The sequence below is a fragment of the Ochotona curzoniae genome, unplaced genomic scaffold, assembly GCF_017591425.1.
Source record: "Ochotona curzoniae isolate NIBS_2020 unplaced genomic scaffold, NIBS_Ocur_1.0 contig_883, whole genome shotgun sequence".
NCBI classification, from domain to species: Eukaryota; Metazoa; Chordata; class Mammalia; order Lagomorpha; family Ochotonidae; genus Ochotona; species Ochotona curzoniae.
In genome coordinates this window covers 26,794,851-26,816,832 of record NW_024466599.1, presented here as the reverse complement: position 1 = coordinate 26,816,832, position 21,982 = coordinate 26,794,851, and the positions used below count along the sequence as shown (strand labels likewise).

Here is a 21,982-nt window from a genome sequence, read left to right as displayed (position 1 = left end):
GGTCCCAAAAGCATGGGGAAGTAAAGAGAAAATAAATTAATGAGATTACATCAACCTAAGAAGCTTCTGCCCTGCAAAGGAGATGTCAACAAAATGAAGAGACAGCCAACAGATTGGGAGAAAATATTTGTAAACTATATAACTAATAAAGAATCAATACCCAGGATTTAAAAGACCTAAAGAAACTAAAGAACAAACCAAACACTCCAGTTAAGAAATGGGCAAAGGACAAGAGCATGCATTTATAAAAGGATAAAATTCAAATTGCCAACAGACATATGAAAAAATTGTCAAGATCAGGATTACTAGCCATCAGCAAAATCCAAAAATGAGAAAACTAAACAAAACCAAAAAGCAAAAAAACCACAATCATGTTTCACTTCACTCCAGTTAAAATGGCTATCATATAGAAATCGGAAAACAATAAATGATGGTAAGGAAGTGGAGTAAATGGTACCTTAATCCACTATTGATAGAAACAAACCAGTATAGCCAGTATGGAAGACAATATGGAGATTCCTTAGGTATCTGAAAATAAATCTATCATCTGACCCAGTCATCCCACACCTGGGAATTTATCCAAATGAAACAAAATCAACATATGAATGAGCTATTTGAACCTCTACCTATGGTTATAACAGTTCAATTCACAATAGCTAGGCTATGGAGTCAACCCAGGTGCCCATCAGTTGATGATCAGATAAATAAAATGTGGTATATGTGAGATGTGTATACACACACACACACAGTGTGTTATAAAAAAAATTGGGTCTTATTTTTTTGCAACTAAATGGATCAAATTGGATACCATTCTGCTAGTAAAATAAGCCAGTCCCCAAAAGATAAATATGTTTTTCATGATCTGTAATAACTAACAAGCAAAGTTAAAAAAATTTTATTACCTATAATGAGACTGACATTATGTGATTGGATTACTGCGTGCAGTCTTTGTCTATACTTCTCAAGAAAAGTAGGTTAACTTTTTTCTACTTGCTTGTGCTAATATCTTTACCTAATGGAGTGTTAAGCCTGTGATTGTGAAATGAAATGAAAATATGCTATTACAAAATTAGGGGTGGCCCGGCATGGTAAAAGTCCTAGCGGCTCAAGTTCTCATCTTGCACATGCCAGGATCCCATATGGGCACCGGTCCTAATCCCACCAGCCTTGCTTCCCATCCAACTCCCTCTGTCTGTGGCTTGAGAAAGCAGTAGATGATAGTACAAAGCTTTGGGAGCATATACTTGCATGGGAGACCTGAAAGAGGTTCCGGGCTCCTGCCTTCGAATTGTATTATAAATTTTCAAATGGGAGAACTAATTCTCAGTGGCAGAAAAGTGGTGAAGAGGTAGGAATGACACAAATCTTTGGCATTGAGTTAAACTGGACAAAATAAGTTCCTGAGGTCTTAATTTCACTTTTATAAAACAAAAAAAGGTAACAATAAATTAAGAAAAATAAGAAATGCAAGACCCTGCACTCATACTTCCTAAATTCTTCTGTGTTGGACGAGCACCATAATACATACTGTTTTACACAGTACGCTAGGCTTTGTAGGCCACTACTCAGAGATAAAAAGTGAGACAAACCTGCTTGTCATCTTAAGCAAAGTAATCTTTATATTAAAAAAAAAAAAAAACATTTTTCCTTAGCTGTTACTTATTTGAGAGGGAAGGAGAGAAGGTGCCAAGGCAGGGCTCTTCCATCCCTTGTTTTGCTTCTCAATTGTCCACGTAGCTGTGACAGGGCCAGGGGCCCAGAACTCAATGCAGGCCCTGTGATGCGGCTGTAGGAGGCATCACTTGCCACCTCCCAAGATGTGTCGCAGTGGGAAGCTGAGATCAGAAGCCGTGCCAACTCTCAAAGCAGGACACTTCAGTATGACACGCAGATATCCTGAGCCAGTGTCTTAACAGCTGTGCCAAATGCCCACTTCCAGACTAGATAAACTTATAAACCATCGGTTTTACAAATCTGATCCTGAAAGCATATTACAAATGAGTGAAAAAAAAAAAAAGAGTGAAAATACTGACTAGGTCTGATGCCCCAGGAATCTTCCACAAAAGTGTGTGCAGTGTAGGAGGTGGCTTTTAAAATAACTCTTCCTGATATCATCTTTTAATGCCTTGATGTTCAGCTGGTTCTGTTAGAACGAGGAGCTCCTCTAACAGTCTCTGCACATGCTCCTCTGACTGGCAGGGCTGCTGCAGAGCCTGGGAGTGAAACACCTGCACACAGGTGGCTGACTTACTTTTAAAAAGCAGCTTGTTCTCCCTAAGCTCTAATAGGCTGTCCTAAGAAGTTCAGATTTGAAACATAACATACACTGTGAAGGCTTAAAGTAGAACACATTGACAGCAGGATTCAAATTGGGGCTTCAGTTAGAGATCTACCCAGGTGAAGGTCAAGGGACTCACACAGCTGGTACCCAGGCTGAAGCTAATGTAGCAGAGATAGAACCTACCTTCAGGAAGTTCTGCAAAGCCTCGGGCACAGTGGAAGATGGGATTTTCCCAAACAGAGTGGCAGCCATTTTCTTCTCAATCCAGCTAAGTTTTGAGACCTGTAAATGAAGAGCAACATCACGCTTGGAGCTGTCTGTCTTCTGAACGATTGTCTGCCAGCGAGCCATCGTGTGTGCACATACACAAGTCAGTGCGTGGGAACTTGTGTAATAGATACTACACATGCCGGACAGGGCCCTCACTAATATTCTGCCCTCATGTTCCTTAATTCTAACCAATCCTAAGCTCCAGAAGCACTGACTTCAAAACCAGCTTGAACTATTTATCAGAAGGATGACGCTGAATCAGAGAGAAGGTGCATTGCAGAGAAAAATGGCCAGTCACACTTGTTCACTGTCCTTGCAACTGCAGGATGACTGCAGAGTGTGTAGAAGCTGGGGAGCCTGCCTTTGCTCTCCTGCCTTCTCCATGCTGCATCTCAGATATGTGAACAAAACCCTCCTCAGCAACAGAGGACCCTGTTTACGTATCTACAATCCAGGAAATTGTGTTTTAGGCCCAATAATCAACCATAGCCAAATTTTACATCATTTATATTTTGTTTTATTATTCCCCCAATGACTGGAGCTGAGCCAAGCTAAAGCCAGCAGCCAGGAGCCTCTTCCAGGTTTCTCACATGGGTTCAGGGTCCCAAGGACTTGGATCATCCTCCATTGTCTTCCCAGGCCATAAGCAGGGAGCTGGTTTGGAAGTGGAGTAGCTGAGGCAAGAACTGCTGCCCATATGGAATACTGGTACCTCAGGAGGCTTAACGTACTCCGCACAATGCCAGCCCCAGTGCAAAATATCTTTGCACATCATGGATATGAGAGGTCTTTAGAAAGCCCATTAAAAACTTGTGTTATGAAAAATTTAGGCATGGATTTCCAATTTTTTGCACTGAAGTTTTGAAAATCAGCTATAGCCATATATATATATACATATATATATTGCTTTAATATATATAAATACATAAACCTTGCTTTTCTACATACTTTTACTTATTGATATGCTTATTTCTTATTGGCCTTGACTTTGCAAAAATAATAATTTCCTCAGCTTTAGTGGAGTACAATCTACATAAAATAAAATTCCTCACATTATAGATGTATAAGCTAAATAAACTTTGATAAATGTAAACATGTAATGACTGCAACAATCATATATACCATCCCAAAGCACTGTGTGCCTCTTTGCAATCAACTCTGTTTCCCTGCCTCTAGGCCGTTACTGACAGATGGCTAGAACTGGCCTTTTCTAAACTCTCATATCAACAAAATTATACATTATGTCATCTTATGTGAACCTCTCTGGCATAACATTGAAAAGTCATCCATGTTGCTATGTTGTCAACACGGCCAAGAAATTCCTATTTTAGCCTTTGAGTGAACGTATATTTTATTTCTCTTTTAAACTTTTTATTTGAAGATGTATATTTATTTGAAAAGCAGATTTGCAGAGAGAGAAGAGATAAAGATTTCCCAGCTGCTGGTTTACTCCCCCAGATAATCACAACAGCCAGAGCTGGGCCAGGCCAAAGCCAGGAGCCTGGAGCTTCTTCCGGGCTTCCCACACGGGTGCAGGGGCCTGGGCACTTGGGCCATCCTCTTTCCTGGGTACATTAGGAGAGTTGGGTCAGAAGTGGAGCAGCTGGGACTAGAACCAGTGATTATATGGGATGCCAGCCCTCAAGGCAGAGGGTACTACCCCTTTGGTGCCAATTCCAGCTCCTCTTGATAAACTTAGGCATCACTATGTCATTTTTTGCTGTATTTATTTATTGCTTATATATTCCTATTAGAATATATGAGAGCTCCAGCTAAATTTTAGTCATTTAAATGTGTATGTAGGGAGAGAGAGCCACAAAATGAGACTATGGCTAAAGAACATAGATATATGATAAAATATATACATTGTACATTTAAATAATATACAAATTATATATTTGTGCAAAATCATAAAACATTATATATATATAATTTAGACTGATTTTATAATTTTTCCTACAATAGTAGGTCCAGGGTAGAGACAAAAGACATCATTGGTGATGTATCATAATCATAGTATATTCAAGTAAGACATATAAATAAAGGCATTCAGCTTACGGTGTAACAATATCTTCCCTTGAGGTAATATAAAAAGGGTTCATCAGGCAGAAGTTGTATTGCTATATCCAGATGTTCCTGGAAAAAAATCCAAAGGCAATGTCATCTACCAATTCTCAGATACTATTGATTTGAACTACAGCAAAGCCTAGTAGCTCCAAAGCAGTTTCGCAGTGCTATTTCAGCACCCCCAATTCCTATCATTAGTACAATGAATTCTTCTCAGTATTTCAATAGCAAAAGCGACTGCTTACAACTAGAGCCAGAACTGTGATCATGTCTCAATAAAGCTCCATAATAGTTTAAAGCCAAATATTGCTTTAAAAATTAGTGAAAAACCTAAGTCAAATGTTTGCTTCTGTATGATTTACCTAATTAATACTGACTCAGAGGAAAGCTTATAAACATCAAATAACATGGAACAGGGTGTAATGGAAAAAAAAAATGGAGGAGCTAGATGGGCGAAGTATCTATCCCTCTGGCATCGTCAAAACGGGTATAAGCAGCCAGAAAGCAGGAAGGAACTAACTGATGCTCCTGTCATTAGGGACCCTGAAGGCTTTATCTTTGAACCGTTATAATCCTCCAGCTTCAAAAAAATAACAAGCATCTACTATGTGACTTCTTTCACGTCCTGTAATAACCATCTTTAATCACTCAAAGAGTTTGTTTCTTTGTCACAACACTATTTATGGATTACTATTTCACTTCCTATTGATGAAATAACAATAACAATTCGATTATTACATATTATTAAGATACATTTCTTGAGTTCTATTTGGTGATTAAACTGATTTACACCTGTTCATTAAGCACAGACTTACACTGGAACATTTTTAATATAAAATATACCTTGAAGTAATACCCACAGTTGATTTTGTTTTGTAAGCCTTCATATTCAGATACATAGCCACATAAAACTGCATACCTAAAAAGACAAAAACAATGACTTACATGTAAATATGAAATAAAACACCTCCAAATAGAATTATTTTAAAAAGAAATACAAATTATTGACCATTGTTTACAATAAACAATATACAGTTGTATAATATTCTGATAACTACAAATAATTGCTTTTCCTGGTATCTGCTGAACCAATAATCCAAATATTGCAGATTGAGCCTCCCAGTAGAAATGGGATGCGACAAACACAAAACATGCAAGTCAATGATGTAGATTATGATAGCCTGATTACTCACTATGACAACAGTTCTCCTAAATTGCAATGTTCCTAAGCCAGGTCTTAGAAAATCAGCAGATGGAGTTCAACTTTTACAAAGCAATGGCTCCCTGGAAGAAATTGTTCAATATTCATTCATCTTACTTAGTTTATTACAGGGTAGCAGGGGGTCTACTTTTCTCACTTGACTGGAGAAACTAACAATAGCAATAAAGCCATGATAAGCCACTGCATCCATGTCTACAGATTTAGATACAGATTCTGATATGACTTCCCCTTAATTCTTTAAACTGTCTGAATGACTTACAAGCATTATTAATTTAAATAGCTACGACTTTATGAAATTCTTCAATTTAATATGAAGGGACTTATGTCTTAGGTTGCTCAGAATGACATCTCAGTATCAGAGAGTATTTCCATGGTCTTTCTTTCAACAAAATTTAAAAAGAAAGAAAACCAGTTATGAAAGTATTTTATGTTTACACATTTACACACAACAACCTAGGATGGCACAGGCTCTCTAGCTACTAGGAAAACACAAATAAAATCTATATTAAAATTCTAACTCCAGTGAGATTGGCCTACATTTATTTGGAAATCTACTAACAATACCTGCTGGCATGGATATGCTGAGAAAAATACTCTCCTTCACTACTGGTGGGAACGTAGCCACTATGGAAGTCAGTATGGAGAATGCTAAGACAACCAAAAATTGATCTACTGTATGATCCAGGTACCCTACTTCTGAAAATATATCTAAGGAAATAAAGTCTGCATATAAGAAAGAACATGTAATCCAGTTACATGTTCACACATGTACATATGTACATGCACAACCTCCATGGAGTACTATTCTGCCATTAAAAAGAATAAAATTCTATCATTTGCAATAAAATGGTCCCAGTTGCAGACCACTATGCTTAGTGAACTACGCCAATCCCAAAAGAACAAGACTCATGTTCTCTATGATATAAGGCAACCTTCATACAAAATACAAGAGCAACAGATATATAGGTAAACATAAATACACATATATTCATCTAGAAGAATTGCATGATAGAGACTAGCTTATTGAGAAGTGAAGATACATCTCTACTCCTAAATAAAAGATGGACTCCCAATTAACCTGTTAAATATATCTTGACAATAGGATGCAGGACTTTCTACCACTGTCTATACCTGCAATGTCAGGATATACTTAAATAGAAGAATGATGGACCTGTGACTGTTGCTGAAGAATTATATTATTGTAACCATATGGGGAAAACATTGGATGGCAGGGTCCCCAAGTACTTGAGTTTGTGTATTGTACGCTGCCCCTTGGGGTATGTAGTCGCAGGAAGCTGGAACAAATAGTAGTGCTAGGATTCAAACTCTGGCACACTGATCAAGCGCCATCTTAATTGCTACGACAAATGCCTGTCTCACTGCGACATTTTTGGCACCTTTCTCTGTCTCTACTTCTATATTTCTCAGTTCACACTTTTTAGATTTCTCCCACGTTAAGAGCTTTTGAATGCTGTTATGCATCATATAACCTATTTCTCCTTCTTTTATGTTGACTGTAATATTTTGACATATTTTAAATACCTCTAAACACCTCACAAAATTGCTGAACATAACCGTTATCAAAGATAGAAATCAGGCTCCAGACTGACAATGATCTCCTAAATCACTGAGGCTAACCCCTGCAGCCAGCATGGACGACACCAACTCGCCCACATTTCTGCCTGCTGTCCACAATGATACGGTGAGTGCACCTGCGGCAATGCACGGCTTAAAATCAGATACACTAGTCTAACTTACCCAAACTGTCTGTCATCAGGGATACTGAAACTAGATCACATCATAATTTTAGAATTATCTATGGTTTTAATTACTTAAACTCCTTGTCCTAGAAAGTCCCCAAATTTAACCAACTCTATATGATAGAATCAAAAGGAACAGATGCCATATTTACTGGTCTGGAGTGGTGAAATCAATCTGATTTTATCTTCTGAAAATAAGAGCCATTTATACACATCTCAAGACTTTTACCTGCCAGGGCAATATATCTTCTACATTTCACTGTTACAACCAGGGGAAAAAAAAAAGAAAAAAATCCTCCCGGTTTTCAAATGCTTAGAAATATGCATGTTTGTCTTTCAAATAAGTTGTCAGAAGATCAAGGCTTTCATACTCTTGTGGTAAATAGAATCCTTTAAAGTCTAAAATATTATTTATCTTCTTATAAATCATAAATTCAAAGACCAGCTGGTTACTTTTTCCCACAAGGTCATCACTGTCTGTGCATTATTATTTCACATTGCTCATTAATATAACTTAACACTTTATTTTTCAAATGCAAGTCAATGCAAACTCCAAAGAAAGTTCACAGCATGGTATATTATCTCCATCTAGAGGTCATTCTATGCCTTACCAGGATTTTTAAAAAAGATTTATTTATTTATTATTTGAGAAGCAGAGTTACAGAGATAAGCAAAGAGAGGTCTTCCACCTGCTGGTTTACTCCCCAAATGGCCACAATGTTTGGAGTTGACTGACCCAAAGTCAGGAGCTTCTTTTGGGTCTTCCATATAGATGGAGAGACAAAAACTTGAGTCATCTTCCATTGTTTTCCCAGGCCATAGCAGGGAATTAGATTAGAAATAGAGAGCTGGGACATGAACCAACGCCCACATGGGATGTTGTCACTACAGGCCGAGGCTTAGTGCAGTATGCCATGGTGCCAGCTCCACTGACAAAACTTTTGTAGCTATTTTGCTGAACAATATACTCAATATTTCTTCAAAAACTGACAGGCATACTATTGAAACAGTTGCTAAAACAAATCCATCAGTTTCCCTGCAGCATTTTTGGTTCAGCCCAAATGCTATTTACACTGTGAGAAGATAGAACTACATACAAGAGCATAAAAGATTATAAGATTTAAGTTCTACTTTCTGTTTCTCCACTTATTGCAGGACCTGATTACTAACCAACACTCCAACACACACGCACAATGTGCACACATTACCCTGTCTACTAGTTGAGCACAGTAAAACATGTGGATATAATTTGAAAACAGTAGAGCACAACAATTCTGTAAGACATTATTTATAATTAAGGTCAGGCCTATCTGGACAAATTGCAAATTCACTAGTGACTTGTTATTCTTTTGATTCCAAGCGTTTTAGATGAACATGACAACAAACCCCATAATCTTATAGAAAGCATTTGTAGCCTCAAAATTATAAAGCAAGTTCATTTGGGAAAAGATATGGGTGAAAACTAAGTATTTAAATACCTTTAATTAAATGCTATTTGTTTTTCAATCATTCCCCAAATACTCCCCTTTACGAAAACTATACTTGAAGATCACAACTTTTGCTTTAACTTGAAACAAAGGCTTTTCCACAATCATGTGATCATAACAGCCAAGTGGCAAATATTTTATTTAGGCTTTTGGACCAGACAATGTCTTTTACAATTACTTATATCTCTTGCTGTGCACAAATGCATAGGTATGGCTGTGCTCCAATAAAACTTTATTTACAAAAAACAGGAAGCAGGCCACAGTCTGTCTTTCATGTCACCTGAATAGGAAAATGTTTAACACCTGGCCATGGTGAAAAAGCTTCCAGCACACAAGAGAGCTTTTCTTGACATTACACTAATGATTAGTTATGAAATAATTTTACCTGAATCATTTGAGTTAAAGTTTAAATATTTTTTCATGTTCTTAAATTTCTACTACTTACTGAATAAAAACGTCATTGAGTTTAGCACAACAGATACAACATATTCTTAAAGATTAAATTAATTTGCAGATTTATTGAGTGTCATAAGCTGATTAGGCTCCCACTTCTAAAAATTTTTTTAATTATTTTTTAATCTTGTTTTATGATACAGTTCTATAGGCTCTGGGATTTTCTGTCTCCCTCCTAAGTCCCTTCCTCACCCTACTGATTTTGCCTCTAGTATTACAATGGGTAATCCTTCAAGAACAGTCATAAGTCCATTATTCCTCTGTTGAAGTGTTTCCCAACATTTTTTAAAAATTAAAAACTGTTAGTGAATAAGAAATCATGTGACACACAATTGGGTCACCACTCTGTGAGTGGTGAAAAGACTTAATCCTGGAATTAAATTCCATGGCTATAAACAAGGCCATTAGTTTGCAACAAAAAGGGAAAAAGATGAACAACACAAGTAGTCCAATTATTGGAAGGCAGACTGGGCAATATACTAGGGAGCGTTCAGCTTGTTTTTTGTTTACCAAATGGACAGCAAGGTGGGTACATGCCCTTAGAGGAGACTCAACACGTTCCTTTATGAAAACCTGGAAACTCGCACTGATAAATGCCTTCAAATGGAAGATTAACCTCAGATGTGAATTTTCAACAGGACCGTTTATGGACATAGATGCCTCTAGGCCAGAGGGAAGGGGATAGCAAAGAAAGACCAACTGGTGAAGAGCAAGAGAAGGGTAAGATGAAAACAAGGAGGAGGAACATGAAGAAACCAGAGATCAGAGTAGGACTTGGGTGTTTTGCCTATGTCCAGTCTGGCTAGCCAACCTTCCAAGCAGCTCCACTTTATCAATGAAGAGGAAGAGAGAAATATGTATCAGTACTGTTACAGGTGGAAAGCAAGAAGTTGATTTATTAGTATTATTATTAGTATTACGTAAATTTAGTTATCTAGGTAATTCTGGTTATAGAAACAATAGCTAAAGTCCTTATACACGAGGGAAGCAATTTAAAAGATCTGTGTCAGGATGTTAACTACAAATTTACCCTGTTCCAAGGTCTGGCAGAAGCACAAGGGGTGCAGACGAATGGGTCATGTACACGATATTCCAATCCCTAAGCAAGATGCTCCACTATATGTGCATGACATGCTAAGGAAAAGACTCAATTGTTTTGCTAGCACCCTTCACCCATCTCCAAGCGACAAGGAGAGAAGACAAAGAACTCACTGGAGAAAGAGACGGTGATTTTTGCAAGGGTTGGAGCTGGGGAGGGAGAGGGTTAGGGTTACGACTAGGTTTGTGTCACACTGAAGCCAAGTGTCAGCAGTTTCAGAAACCTATTTATGTTTCAGCCATGTACTCCTAAGGGTTCATGGACAACTAACTGGGCAACTCGATTGCTGGTGAGTTTGTGAATGGAGCTCCCCCTGCTGATGTCCGAGTAGAGAAACTGGTAGGCTTTGGAAAAAACTGCCTTTGAGAGTTTGGGGGAATAGAACAGAGTTTCCTGTGGTACAATGTAAATTTGTGGGAAAGGAATTGTTTTGAGAAAGCTTTTGCTTAAGAGTTTCCCTAACAGCACAAAATAGCCCCAAGGGAGAGGGTGGATTTCTAGAAATCTAGGGCTGAGGAAAGGGGTATAAGTTAATTAATTAGCTTCTTAGCATCTAAGATACTTGCACTGCAGGACTGAAAAAGGTGAGAAATTAAAAATTAGCGTAAAATGCAGTTTTAAGTAAAATGAATAATAATAATAATAAAAACAATATATTTCTTGTGTTGTATAGTTTTGACTATACAAAGAGTTCTAAAACCAAAACACTTTTTTTTTTTGCTTCAAAGATATGCACCTTATCAGATTCTGTTTCTATGAGTTTTTTTAAGAGTATAAACAGCTTCTCCTTGATCTAGGGAATTTGTATACCATGACTCATCCAGTTATAAGAAATGCCTGACATGTGCTTTTATTCATACTCTTTCTAAATTTTGTTTGGAAACACGGCATCACTTCATTAAGGGTTTTCAAGTATAATTTATCATTTTCAAAACCACTAGACTTGTCATATTCATTTACAAAATCATCAATGCACATTTAAATATATTAAAATGTACATAATTAAAATAGATAACATAAACAAATAAGTTACACTAAGTTTTTCAGTGAACATGACTGTTAAGTGTACAAACTGCATCTAAAAAAATCCATCATACTTAATAAGGAAGCTTACTGGAATTGAAAAAAGTATGTCCCTCATACATACTCACCACAAATGACAATATCCATTCATAGGAGCTCTGGAAACAGCTCTTTCACCCACAGTTCTTCCTGCAAGATAAATGCACTTACAGTTAGTGCCTTTATGAGAACTTGTAGCAGGTGAATGACTGAGCTCAGTGACTCCTAAAAGTATGGTCCTAGGACTCTGCAGTAGCCTCAAATCATCTGTAAATTTCTTAGAACAGCAACGTTTCAGCCATTGGGAAAGCTCCTCCATCACAAACTTGGGAGGTGGGGCCTAGCAACTTGTGTTTGAATGAGTTTTCTGATGTATGAGACCCACTAATTTAAACAAATGATGGAAACGTCATTCAATAGTTATTTGAAAGCATAACAGAAATTGTTTCTTTTAGTATTCAAATCGAACTTTATTTACTGAGTGTCTAATACCTTCCATAATTCTGTGAATATCTAGGAACAAAATGTCAAATAAGACATAGTTCTTGACCTCCAACAGTTCACAGTCCAGTTTATAGCAAGTATAGAGATAAATAATGGAAAAAATAAGAGGTTAAAAAAAAAAAGAGCATGAAAGGCAAGCAAATGTCTATAGGAGTAAGAATGGCTTCCCTGAGAAGTTCTTGTTTACACATTCACAAGAAACAGGGTCAGTAACATTTTTATAGTAATTTTTAAGCCAATCCAAAACCAGGAGCCTGGAGCCTCTTTCGGGTCTCCCACACAGGTGCAGGCTCTCAAGGCCTTGGGCCATCCTCAACTGCTTTCTCAGGCCATCAACAGGGAGGTGGATGGGAAGCAGGGTTACTGGGATTAGAACTGGCACCCAAATGGGATCCCAGTGTGTTCAAGGTGAGAACTTTAGCTGCCAGGCTACCATGCCGAGCCCAGTAGCATTATTTTCTTTAAGAAGGTTCTTGATTTTCTTTTTCATTTCTTCAGTGACATGTTGGTCACTCAGTAGCATGCTATTTAATTTCATGGTATTGTAAATTTGTTTTTCTTCCTGTAGTTGGTTTTGTTTTGTGGCTTTTCACTTGGGGGGGATGTATAGTGACTGTGTAGTGGAGAATGACATGTCCAGACGTGAGGACATGGTGCAGAGCACATCTCTACTTCCGGATCAAGGATGGACTCCCAGTGAAACTGTTGGATGTGTCTTGACAATGGGATGCTGGATTCTCTGCCATTGTCCATGCCCGCAATGATGGACTTAAAATTGTCTGTGAGGAGCAAGGCTGTTGTAATGATATGGGAGAACTCAATGAGGTGGGGAGGGATTAGGGTAGGGAAATCCCAAGGCCTGTGGAACTCTTATCATGAAATGATAATAAAGATAATACTAATAAAAAAGAAAAAGGATAAAGAAAATCATGCAATTTACTAAAATTGAGTCATGAAGGTATAGAAAACCTAAACAGACCAATAACCACAGTGCAGATTGAATCAGTACTAAAGACCCTCCCAAACAAAGAAGAGCCAAGGACCACATGACTTCACTGCCAAATTCTGCCAAACTTTTAAAGACCTAATCCCAATTATTTGCAAACTATTCCAAACAACTGAAATGGCATCTACCGAACTCATTCTATGACGCTGGTATCACATTAATCCCACAACTAGGAAAAGATACAACAAAGAGAGAGAACTACAGATCAGTGTCTTTTATTCATTAGACACAAAGTCCTCAATAAAATACTAATGAAATCCAACAACACACTCGAAAACTCATTCACCAGGACCAAGTGGGATTTGTCCCTGTTATGTAAGAATGTTCTGAAATATACAAATCAGTAAATGTGCCACATTACATTAACAGATTAAAGAATAAAAACCATATGATCATCTCAGTGAGTGCAGAGAAAGCATTCTATAAAATACAACATCCTTTCATGGTAAAAGCCTTAAGTTAATGGGATATAGAAGGAACAGTCCTCAACACAATCAAGGCAACATGTGACAGACTTACAACCAGCATCATACTGACTGGGAAAACGTTGGGAGCATTTCCATTAAGATCTGTAACCAGACACGGATGTCCACTTACACCACTGCTATTCAATATAATTCTGGGAATTTTAGCCGAAGCCAACAAAAAAGAAAAAGCAACTAAAGGGATACAAATTGGAAAGCAGGAAGTCAAATTACCTATATTTGCAGCAAATATGATTATGCTTAGGAGACCCAAAATACTCCATCAGGAACTCATAAGAGAGTTTAGTAAAATTATAGGATATGAAATCAATACAAAGAAACCAATAACCCTTATATATGTAAACAATCCCATGACTGGGAAAACATTGTAGGATCAGTCTCATTCACAATAACTATGGAAAATCTAAGCACCTTGGAATAAATTTAATCAATTATGTGAAAGATTTCTACAATGAAAAGTAAGAAATACTAAAGACGGAAATAGAAGACACAAAGAAAATGGGAAAAAAATCTTTCATGCTTGTGGTTTGGAAGAATTAGCATAAACAAAATGTCCATAGTATCCAAAGAAACTTTCAAAAACGGGATCTAAATTAAAACACCAATGACATTTTAGAAAATAACTATGCTAAAATTAATAAACGCAAGAGACCCTGAATAGCTCAAGCAATCTTAAATAACAAAAATAAATTTAGAAGCATCACAACACCAGGTTTCTAAGACATATTACAGGACAATTATAATCAAAAAAATTTTTGTGTCTGGCACTGACACAAAAATAGAGATGCCTTGGGCCTGGCGTGGTGATGCAATGGTTAAGGTCCTCGCCTTGCACGCACCAGGATCCCATATGGGCGCCGGTTCTAATCCTGGCAGCCCCGCTTCCCTTCCAGCTCCCTGCCTGTGGCCCAGGAAGGAAGTTGAGGACGGCCCAAGGCTTTGGGACCCTGCACCCGTGTGGGAGACCCGGAAGAGGCTCCTGGCTTCGGATCAGCATAGCATTGGCCATTGCACTCACTTGGGGAGTGAATCATCGGATGGAAGATCTTCCTCTCTGTCTCTCCTCTCTGTATATCTGCCTTTCTAATGAAAATAAAATAAATCTTAAAAAAAAAGAGAAAATAGAGATGCCTAGAAGCCTGTGCCATGGTGTAGCAGGCAGAACTGCTTACAGAACTGGCACTGCAAAAGAAACATTCAACGAAGTAAAGAGACGACATACAGAATAGGAAAAATATTTGTAAACTATGCAACTGATAAAGGATAGTAGCCAGGATTCATAAAGAACTCAAGAAACTCAACCACAAGAACAATCTGGTTATGAAATGGGTATATAATACCAACAACTATTCTTCAAAGGATGAAATTCAAATTGCCATAGACAAGAAAAAAAAATGGTCAGGCTCAGGAAAATGCGAATAAAAATTATAATGAGGTTTGTCCTCAACCCAGTTAGAATGACTATCATTTAAATATCAAAAAACTATAAATGCTGGTAAGGATATAGATTTAAAAAAGTATCCTAACCCACTACTGGTGGGAATTTAAACTAGCATAACTACTATGGAAGACAGTATGGAGATTTTTAGAAACCTGAAAATAGATCTACCATTTATCCTAGCCATTTCGGTCTTGGGAATTCACCAAAGCAAACTGAAGTCAGTATATATGAAAGAGTTATCTGTACCCTTATGTTTACAGGAGCTCAATTCACAACAGCAAAGGTAGAGAATCAACCCAGATGTCTATCAAATGATAACAAATTAATAAAATGTGGTACATATACACTATAGAATACTACATACTATTTTTTTTGTTATATTATTTTTTATTGATTACATTGCACTATGTGACACTGTCTCATAGGCTCCGGGATTTCCCCCAACCCCTCCCCATACCCTCTGCCCATGGTGGATTCCTCCACCCTGTTGCAATATTACAGTTCAAGTTCAGTTAAGATTCTTTCATTGCAAGCACAGAGTCCAGCATCTTATTCTCCAGGTAAATTCAACAGTTTCTTGGGGATACCATCTCTGGTCTGAAAGCAGAGCTGGCAGAATATCATCCCGATCAATTAAAAGCCACAACATAACATCAACATCAATTTACAACATTATGGAATTAACTGACATGGTATTGAGTAACAATCCTCTGACTATTTCACTGACATTTCAATTTTGGTTTAGACAGAGAACCAGCTGCTATACACCTCAAAATGGCTATAGGGTACTATCCAGCTGTCTCGTGACTATTTTCATTCTAGCATTCAGCAGTTTATAGTGTTGAAGCTTAGTTTTGCTGAACTTGGCAGATTTTGGAATAGTCTAAACTGGCTTATAACTCTATCAAGGCATCAGTCAACAGCTGAAGTGCAGAACAGTTTTAGGAGGGGTATGCAGAGAAATCTTCAATGCCTTAGTGAGGAGTAGCTAATCTTTGTGTCCTACCTAGTAAGTATACACTATAGAATATCACATACTATTTAGACATGAAAAATCAATCCTATCTTTTACAATAAAGTGATACAAGGGGAAAACAGTGTTTAGAGGAAAAAATGCAGTCTTAAAAAGACAAATATATTTTCTCTGATATGTGGTAGTTAATATAGAATACAAAAAATTTTTATAGGAAAAAACAGGCATTTTGTGATAGATTCTTGATTTTAACCTTATTTATACTTCTGTGGAACTGTGGTTTTATACCTGTTATTCGTTGAATGCTATTGTTAATAGTGAATTAAGCATGTGATTATAGAATATATTAAAGTTATGTGTGCAAAAATTAATGAAAAATAAGGAAGGGAGGGAATAAGAGAATGAAGGAGGAAGGAAGAGAGAGGAACTATTATTATCTTTTAGATGTGTCCCTAAGAAATATATGAAATTTTTTCTCTATATTAATAAAAATTAAAAAGCAGATTTTGATAAAACATATTAACTGAACTCCGAGAGGATATTTCTCTTTTTGTGTTACTTAGAGTTCTATACACAAACCATAACGTGTGTTGTTTGTTATCAACTGTGGGAGCTATTGCTGGAAGCAACTGTCTCTGCTTTGTTTCTGAAACACTGCCACTTAAATTAGCCTTATCTTCTGTGATTTTATAAAATTTAAAATATAAAATCTCAGTTTTTTTAATTGCCTATTCTAGCATTGCCCATTACTTTTAAAGAACAAACATTTTAGTCATAAAAATATTTTCTTTTATGAGACTGTATGTATTTTCTTTGTTACTGGGATATATTGCAATAGACTAAACCCAATGGTTAGCTAAGATAATTAAACTTTAATTAAAACACACTATTGGTTGATCATTGATCACTTTTAAAAATGCTTACCAATATTGGCATAATGTTTCTTTTCTTTTGAATGTGTAGACAGCTCATACATATCTCCATAACCACGAGCAAACCGCCACATAAATTCTACTTCATCTCTAAACTGAAAAGATACAATTGCATATGAGTTAATTGGGTAACTTGTCTAGACCGTAACTGGTATGCACTGCAATATGCTGAAACTTAGGGAGATGCACTGACAGTGATAAATGATTTGCTTTGTGGTTTTTCATTTAAGCAGATGTATAGTAACTGTGTAATAGAGACTATCATATCCAGGTATGAATATAATGCAGTATGCATCTCTACTTCCAAATCAAAGATGGATTCCCAGTGAAACTCTTAAATATATCTTGATTATAGGATGTTGAACTTCTCTGTCATTGTCCATACGTACAACGTCAGGATACACTTAAATAACAGAATGACGGACTTATGCCTGCTTAGGAAGGACTACACTACTGTAATAATACAGGGGAAATCAGTGGGGGAAGGAGATTTAGGGAGAGGAGAGAAGAAATCCCAGAGCCAATGGAATTGTATCATAAAATAATTAAAAAAATGAGTATATACCTACCCATATTTATATATGCAACATTTCAAATCCAAATATTCACAGCTAAGAAATGTGTCTTAGGAGTTATCATTGCGGCACAGCAGGTAAAGCTTCCACTTGCAGTGGAGTGCTAGCTTAAGCCCCTCTGTTCCACTTTCTATGTAGAGTCCAGTGAAGGCACTGGAAGATGGCTAAAGCTCTTGCACCCCCACAACTCAAGTGGGAAACCAAGTGAGAAACCAGGATAGTATCATTGGATCCTGGCTTCTGTATGGCCTAGCTCAGGCTGTTGCAGCCATTTGGGAAGTGAATCAGTGAATGGGAGATTTCTGTCTCTTCTGCTCCTCCTCTGTTGCCTTGCCAACAGAGAATTCTTTTTTAGAAAAGATTCTAATACAGGGTTTTATTTAGATGTTAAAATGAATCAATTTGAGGGTATTTCAATAAGTTCACAAAAATAGAAGTACTTTGATACAAAAAAGAAAGTTTTTTCTTTTTGTTTTGTTTTTATTAATAAGCTGCATTTCCCTCAACGTCTTGGAGATGCCCAAAAGCATGACACCTCATGAGGCTATACAAACAGGTTGTAGCGTATCTCCTACCTTTTCTTTGTGGTCACAAAGTAGTTCAAAACTCTCCAGCTTCCCAGACTCATTCAAACGTAAATTATCTACCTTCTGAAGAAGGACATCTAGACTTAATTCCTCTACATGTGCGTTAAGCGCCTTAGAGACAGGAAAACTCGGTTCTTCTGTGTCAGTGTTAGCTGTAATATACCTGAAATGGCAGAAATAATCATTAACCTCTTTGACAAAGTTATGCATAGTACCCAGTGTGCCCCTTTCAAAATATAAGTCAAATGATTGCCATTCTTATACCTGGAACTCTATGACAGCGTCCTCTTTACTTCAGAAAAAGGTTCAAGTCTTAACAGTTCATAAGGCCCTATGCAAAGTGCTCCTTTTCTTCAGTACCTCTCTGCATTTGCCACAACCTTTGTCACTCATTTGGTTCCTTAAGCCTGCCAATCATGCACCATTTCAGGACTTCTATGTGTTGTTCCCTCTGGTGCCATGCTCCTCCCTCACCTCCTTCAGGTTTTCTCAATGTGACCCAGGCAGACCACTTGATTTAATGTTGTAACCTCCCTATCAGGCTCCCTTCATCTCCACTCTCCCTGATTATTCTTGCTTTTTTCTCAACAGCATATATTATCTTGCAGCATATAATTTACTAAACGACTCCATGTGCTATATTCTGTCAGTACCTGCCCTAATAGAATTCAAACTCAATGATGGTAGTGCTCATTTTCTGATGTATCAAGTGCCCTCAACAGAACCTGACACACAGTAAACATTAAATATTGATGAATGGATGACACAAAATTGTGGCAACTCAAAAGGAACACAACATTTATAGTTAAAGATGCTATCCTATTTTTAAATTGTAACAGATTTTGTTAATACAATCTCCCCCCATCCTGCTAAGACAAACATATCTTCTTTTTGGTGACACATAATGTAATCAGTTTACTTCTATTACTTAAATCCTGCTGCTCTAAAAGGACTTTTAAGGAGGTATATAAAGATACTTAGCATATAAGAGAAAAAATTAAGTGCATAAGGAAAGACAAAAAATGGACAAATGTGCATGAGGTCAACAAAATCATCACATGTTTTCGATACTTATATACATGCTACAAAGAACACAAATGCAGTACTTCTATCAGCCATGCAATCAGCAACATAATTTGTAACTTTCATTAAATACAGACAAATAATCAAAGCCAATTTCTAGGGAGGAGCGCAATAGTTATTAAGACTTTCCAAGGCTCTATAAAGCAGACCTCCGTGAATTGTTATCTTACTTCTTCAACACTCAGTCACAACTCTACTCATCCAGTTGCTCAAACAAACAAACAAAAAAATTGCAGTCATATTAGACTCTCTCCCTGTTTTTCAAATAATTTTTAAAAAAGAATTAAGAGTCTAAAAAATCAACCCATATGGGCACCGGTTCATGTTCTAGGGGCTCTGTTTCCCATCCAGCTCTCTGCTTGTGGCCTGGGAAAGTAGTCAAGGACAGCTCCAAAGCCTTGGGACCCTGCACCTGCATGGGAGACCCAAAAGAGCTTCTGGCTCCTGGCTTCAGATCAGCCCAGCTCTGGCTGTTGGAGCCTCTTGGGGAGTAAATTAGCAGACAAAAGATCTTCCTCTCTGTCTCTCATCCTCTCTATCTGACTTTCCAATAAAAGTAAATAAATCTTTAAAAAATTAACCCACACATTTGCGGTTAATTATGTTGATAAGACTCCCAAAACAAAAGGGGAGAAAACAGTACTCTTCAACAAATTGTGCTGGGACAAACGGATATCACATGCAAAAGACTAAAGGCGAGCTGCTACCTAACATCACATTAAAAAATTAAATAAAAATGCACAAAAACCTAACTATAAAAGCTAACAGAAAAAATGAGTGTGAATATTTTTTATCTTGGATTAAACAATGGTTTCTCAGATACCATGTGGCAAGAATGAGCAACTCTGTAAATAAATTAAAAATCATGAAATTATATGCTTAAATTTTAACTCAATAAGGCTATTATTCCTTATCGGAACAAAAGATTAAAATATTCCTACTGTCATTAAATTAAACCAAAACTAAAATTATACTCCAGCTCCTCTGTCCTTACCCACACACAGAAGAAATTTACAGGGAATTATACCAAATATCCAAAGAATTAAATATATTCAAGTTCTCCCAAAGAATGAATAAAGAGGGAATGGCCCTCATCTTAAATTATAAATCTAGTATTTCTACCAAAATGAACATTTTTATTCTAAGTAATGAAAACATAGAGGCCAATCTCACATAAATAGTTGCAAAAGCCCTCAATAAAATAGCAAGAAGGAACATGACACAACACATCCTAACCAAATTGCAACTATGCCAGGAATTACAAGCATAGATCAGCATTTTTTAGGAAAACTCTCTAACATTGGGCTGACATTGTAGAGCCAAGGGCTAAGCCACCTCTTTCAACGCTGGTATTCTATCTGAGCATCAATTCTAGTTCCAGCTGCTCCAGTTTCAGCCAGCTCCCTGTTAACACATCTGGGTAAGCAGAAGATGGCCCAACTGCTTGGGTCCCTGCCAAACAAATGGGAGACCTAGATAGCGTTCCTGGCTCCTGGTTTCAGGCTGGTCCAGCCCAGACCACGAAGGTCATTAAGCCATAAACCAACAAATGGAAGATCTCACTCTTCATTTGACTCTCCCTGTCTTTAATGCTTTCGAGTAAAATAAAAATAAATCTTTAAAAAAGAAAAATTTCTCCAGTACAGTAAAGAAAATTATATTTGGTAATTTCATTAGTTACCAGAAATATTTTCCCTCCAATAAACCCTGCAACAACTTTGTGGCACAAAAAAATTCCAAATCCACAAAAAGGAAATAAAATAGGCATCAAAACCTATCTGATAAAGATCATTAAAAAAACTACAAAACATTTCAGATTTAACAGAAAATGATGTCCAATATCATAATTTTTATTTAACATCATAAAATAATAAAATAAAAATTTTTTTAAAGGAAAAACAAATGAAAGTTAATTGGAAAAGAAGAAATAGAACTTCTCTGAATGGAAGACTTCAATAAAATAGAGAATCTAAAAGAATTTTAAAACATGTAGTTAAAATATCAAATTTATTAACAATTATTGAAAATCAATTCTATTCTTATACTTTATAAAATGAGGTTTAATACATTTATAATACTGAAAAATATATGAAATATAAGAAAAATTTCACAGAAGATTTTTATGCCCTATTGGGAGATAATTATGAAATATCTGAGAAAATTAAAGTACATCTAAATAATAGAAAAATGTATCTATGTGCAGGAATATTAACATCAAAACAATCTCATGAGAATGCACTTAATTTAATGGCTCAGATGCTGCTTGGGATGCCCATACCCATACTGGAACACCTGAGTTTGGGGTCCAACTCTGCTCCTGATGATAGTTTCTTGCTACTAAATGTGCATCCCTGTGAGGCATCAGGTGATGATGGCTCAAGCAGCTGAGTCCCTATCACCTACTTGGGAGATCCAGTTTGAGGTCTTGCCCCTGGCTTCAGCTTGGCCAATGTATGAGCTGTTGTAGACACTCAGGGAATAATCCAGTGCTTAGCAATTGTTTCTCTCTCAATCTCTCTCTCTCTCTCTCTCTCTCTCTCTCTCTCCCTCTATCAGATTTACAAAAAATTCTCACACAGAGTTGCTATTGTGGCTCAGCAGGTAAGGCCCCTTGCAACAATGGCATCCTATTTGAGCAATGGTTTGAGTACTGCTTGCTGAGCTTCCCATCCAGCTCCCAAGTACTAAACATCTG

At 37.0% G+C, this 21,982-nt stretch overlaps 1 protein-coding gene across 4 annotated transcripts in view; it reads right to left on the bottom strand.

The window, feature by feature from the left end:
• Positions 1–21,982, bottom strand: part of RMDN2 (regulator of microtubule dynamics 2) — a 45,481-nt gene that overhangs the window by 9,899 nt on the left and 13,600 nt on the right. For all 4 annotated transcript variants that reach the window (XM_040993093.1, XM_040993094.1, XM_040993095.1 and 1 more), the window contains exons 2-7: positions 18,193–18,367; positions 17,035–17,137; positions 11,791–11,851; positions 5,462–5,537; positions 4,610–4,687; positions 2,465–2,563 (exon numbers count right to left, since the gene is read on the bottom strand). In XM_040993093.1, coding sequence (XP_040849027.1) covers positions 2,465–2,563; positions 4,610–4,687; positions 5,462–5,537; positions 11,791–11,851; positions 17,035–17,137; positions 18,193–18,367 — 592 coding nt within the window. The remainder of the gene's footprint in view (positions 1–2,464; positions 2,564–4,609; positions 4,688–5,461; positions 5,538–11,790; positions 11,852–17,034; positions 17,138–18,192; positions 18,368–21,982) is intronic.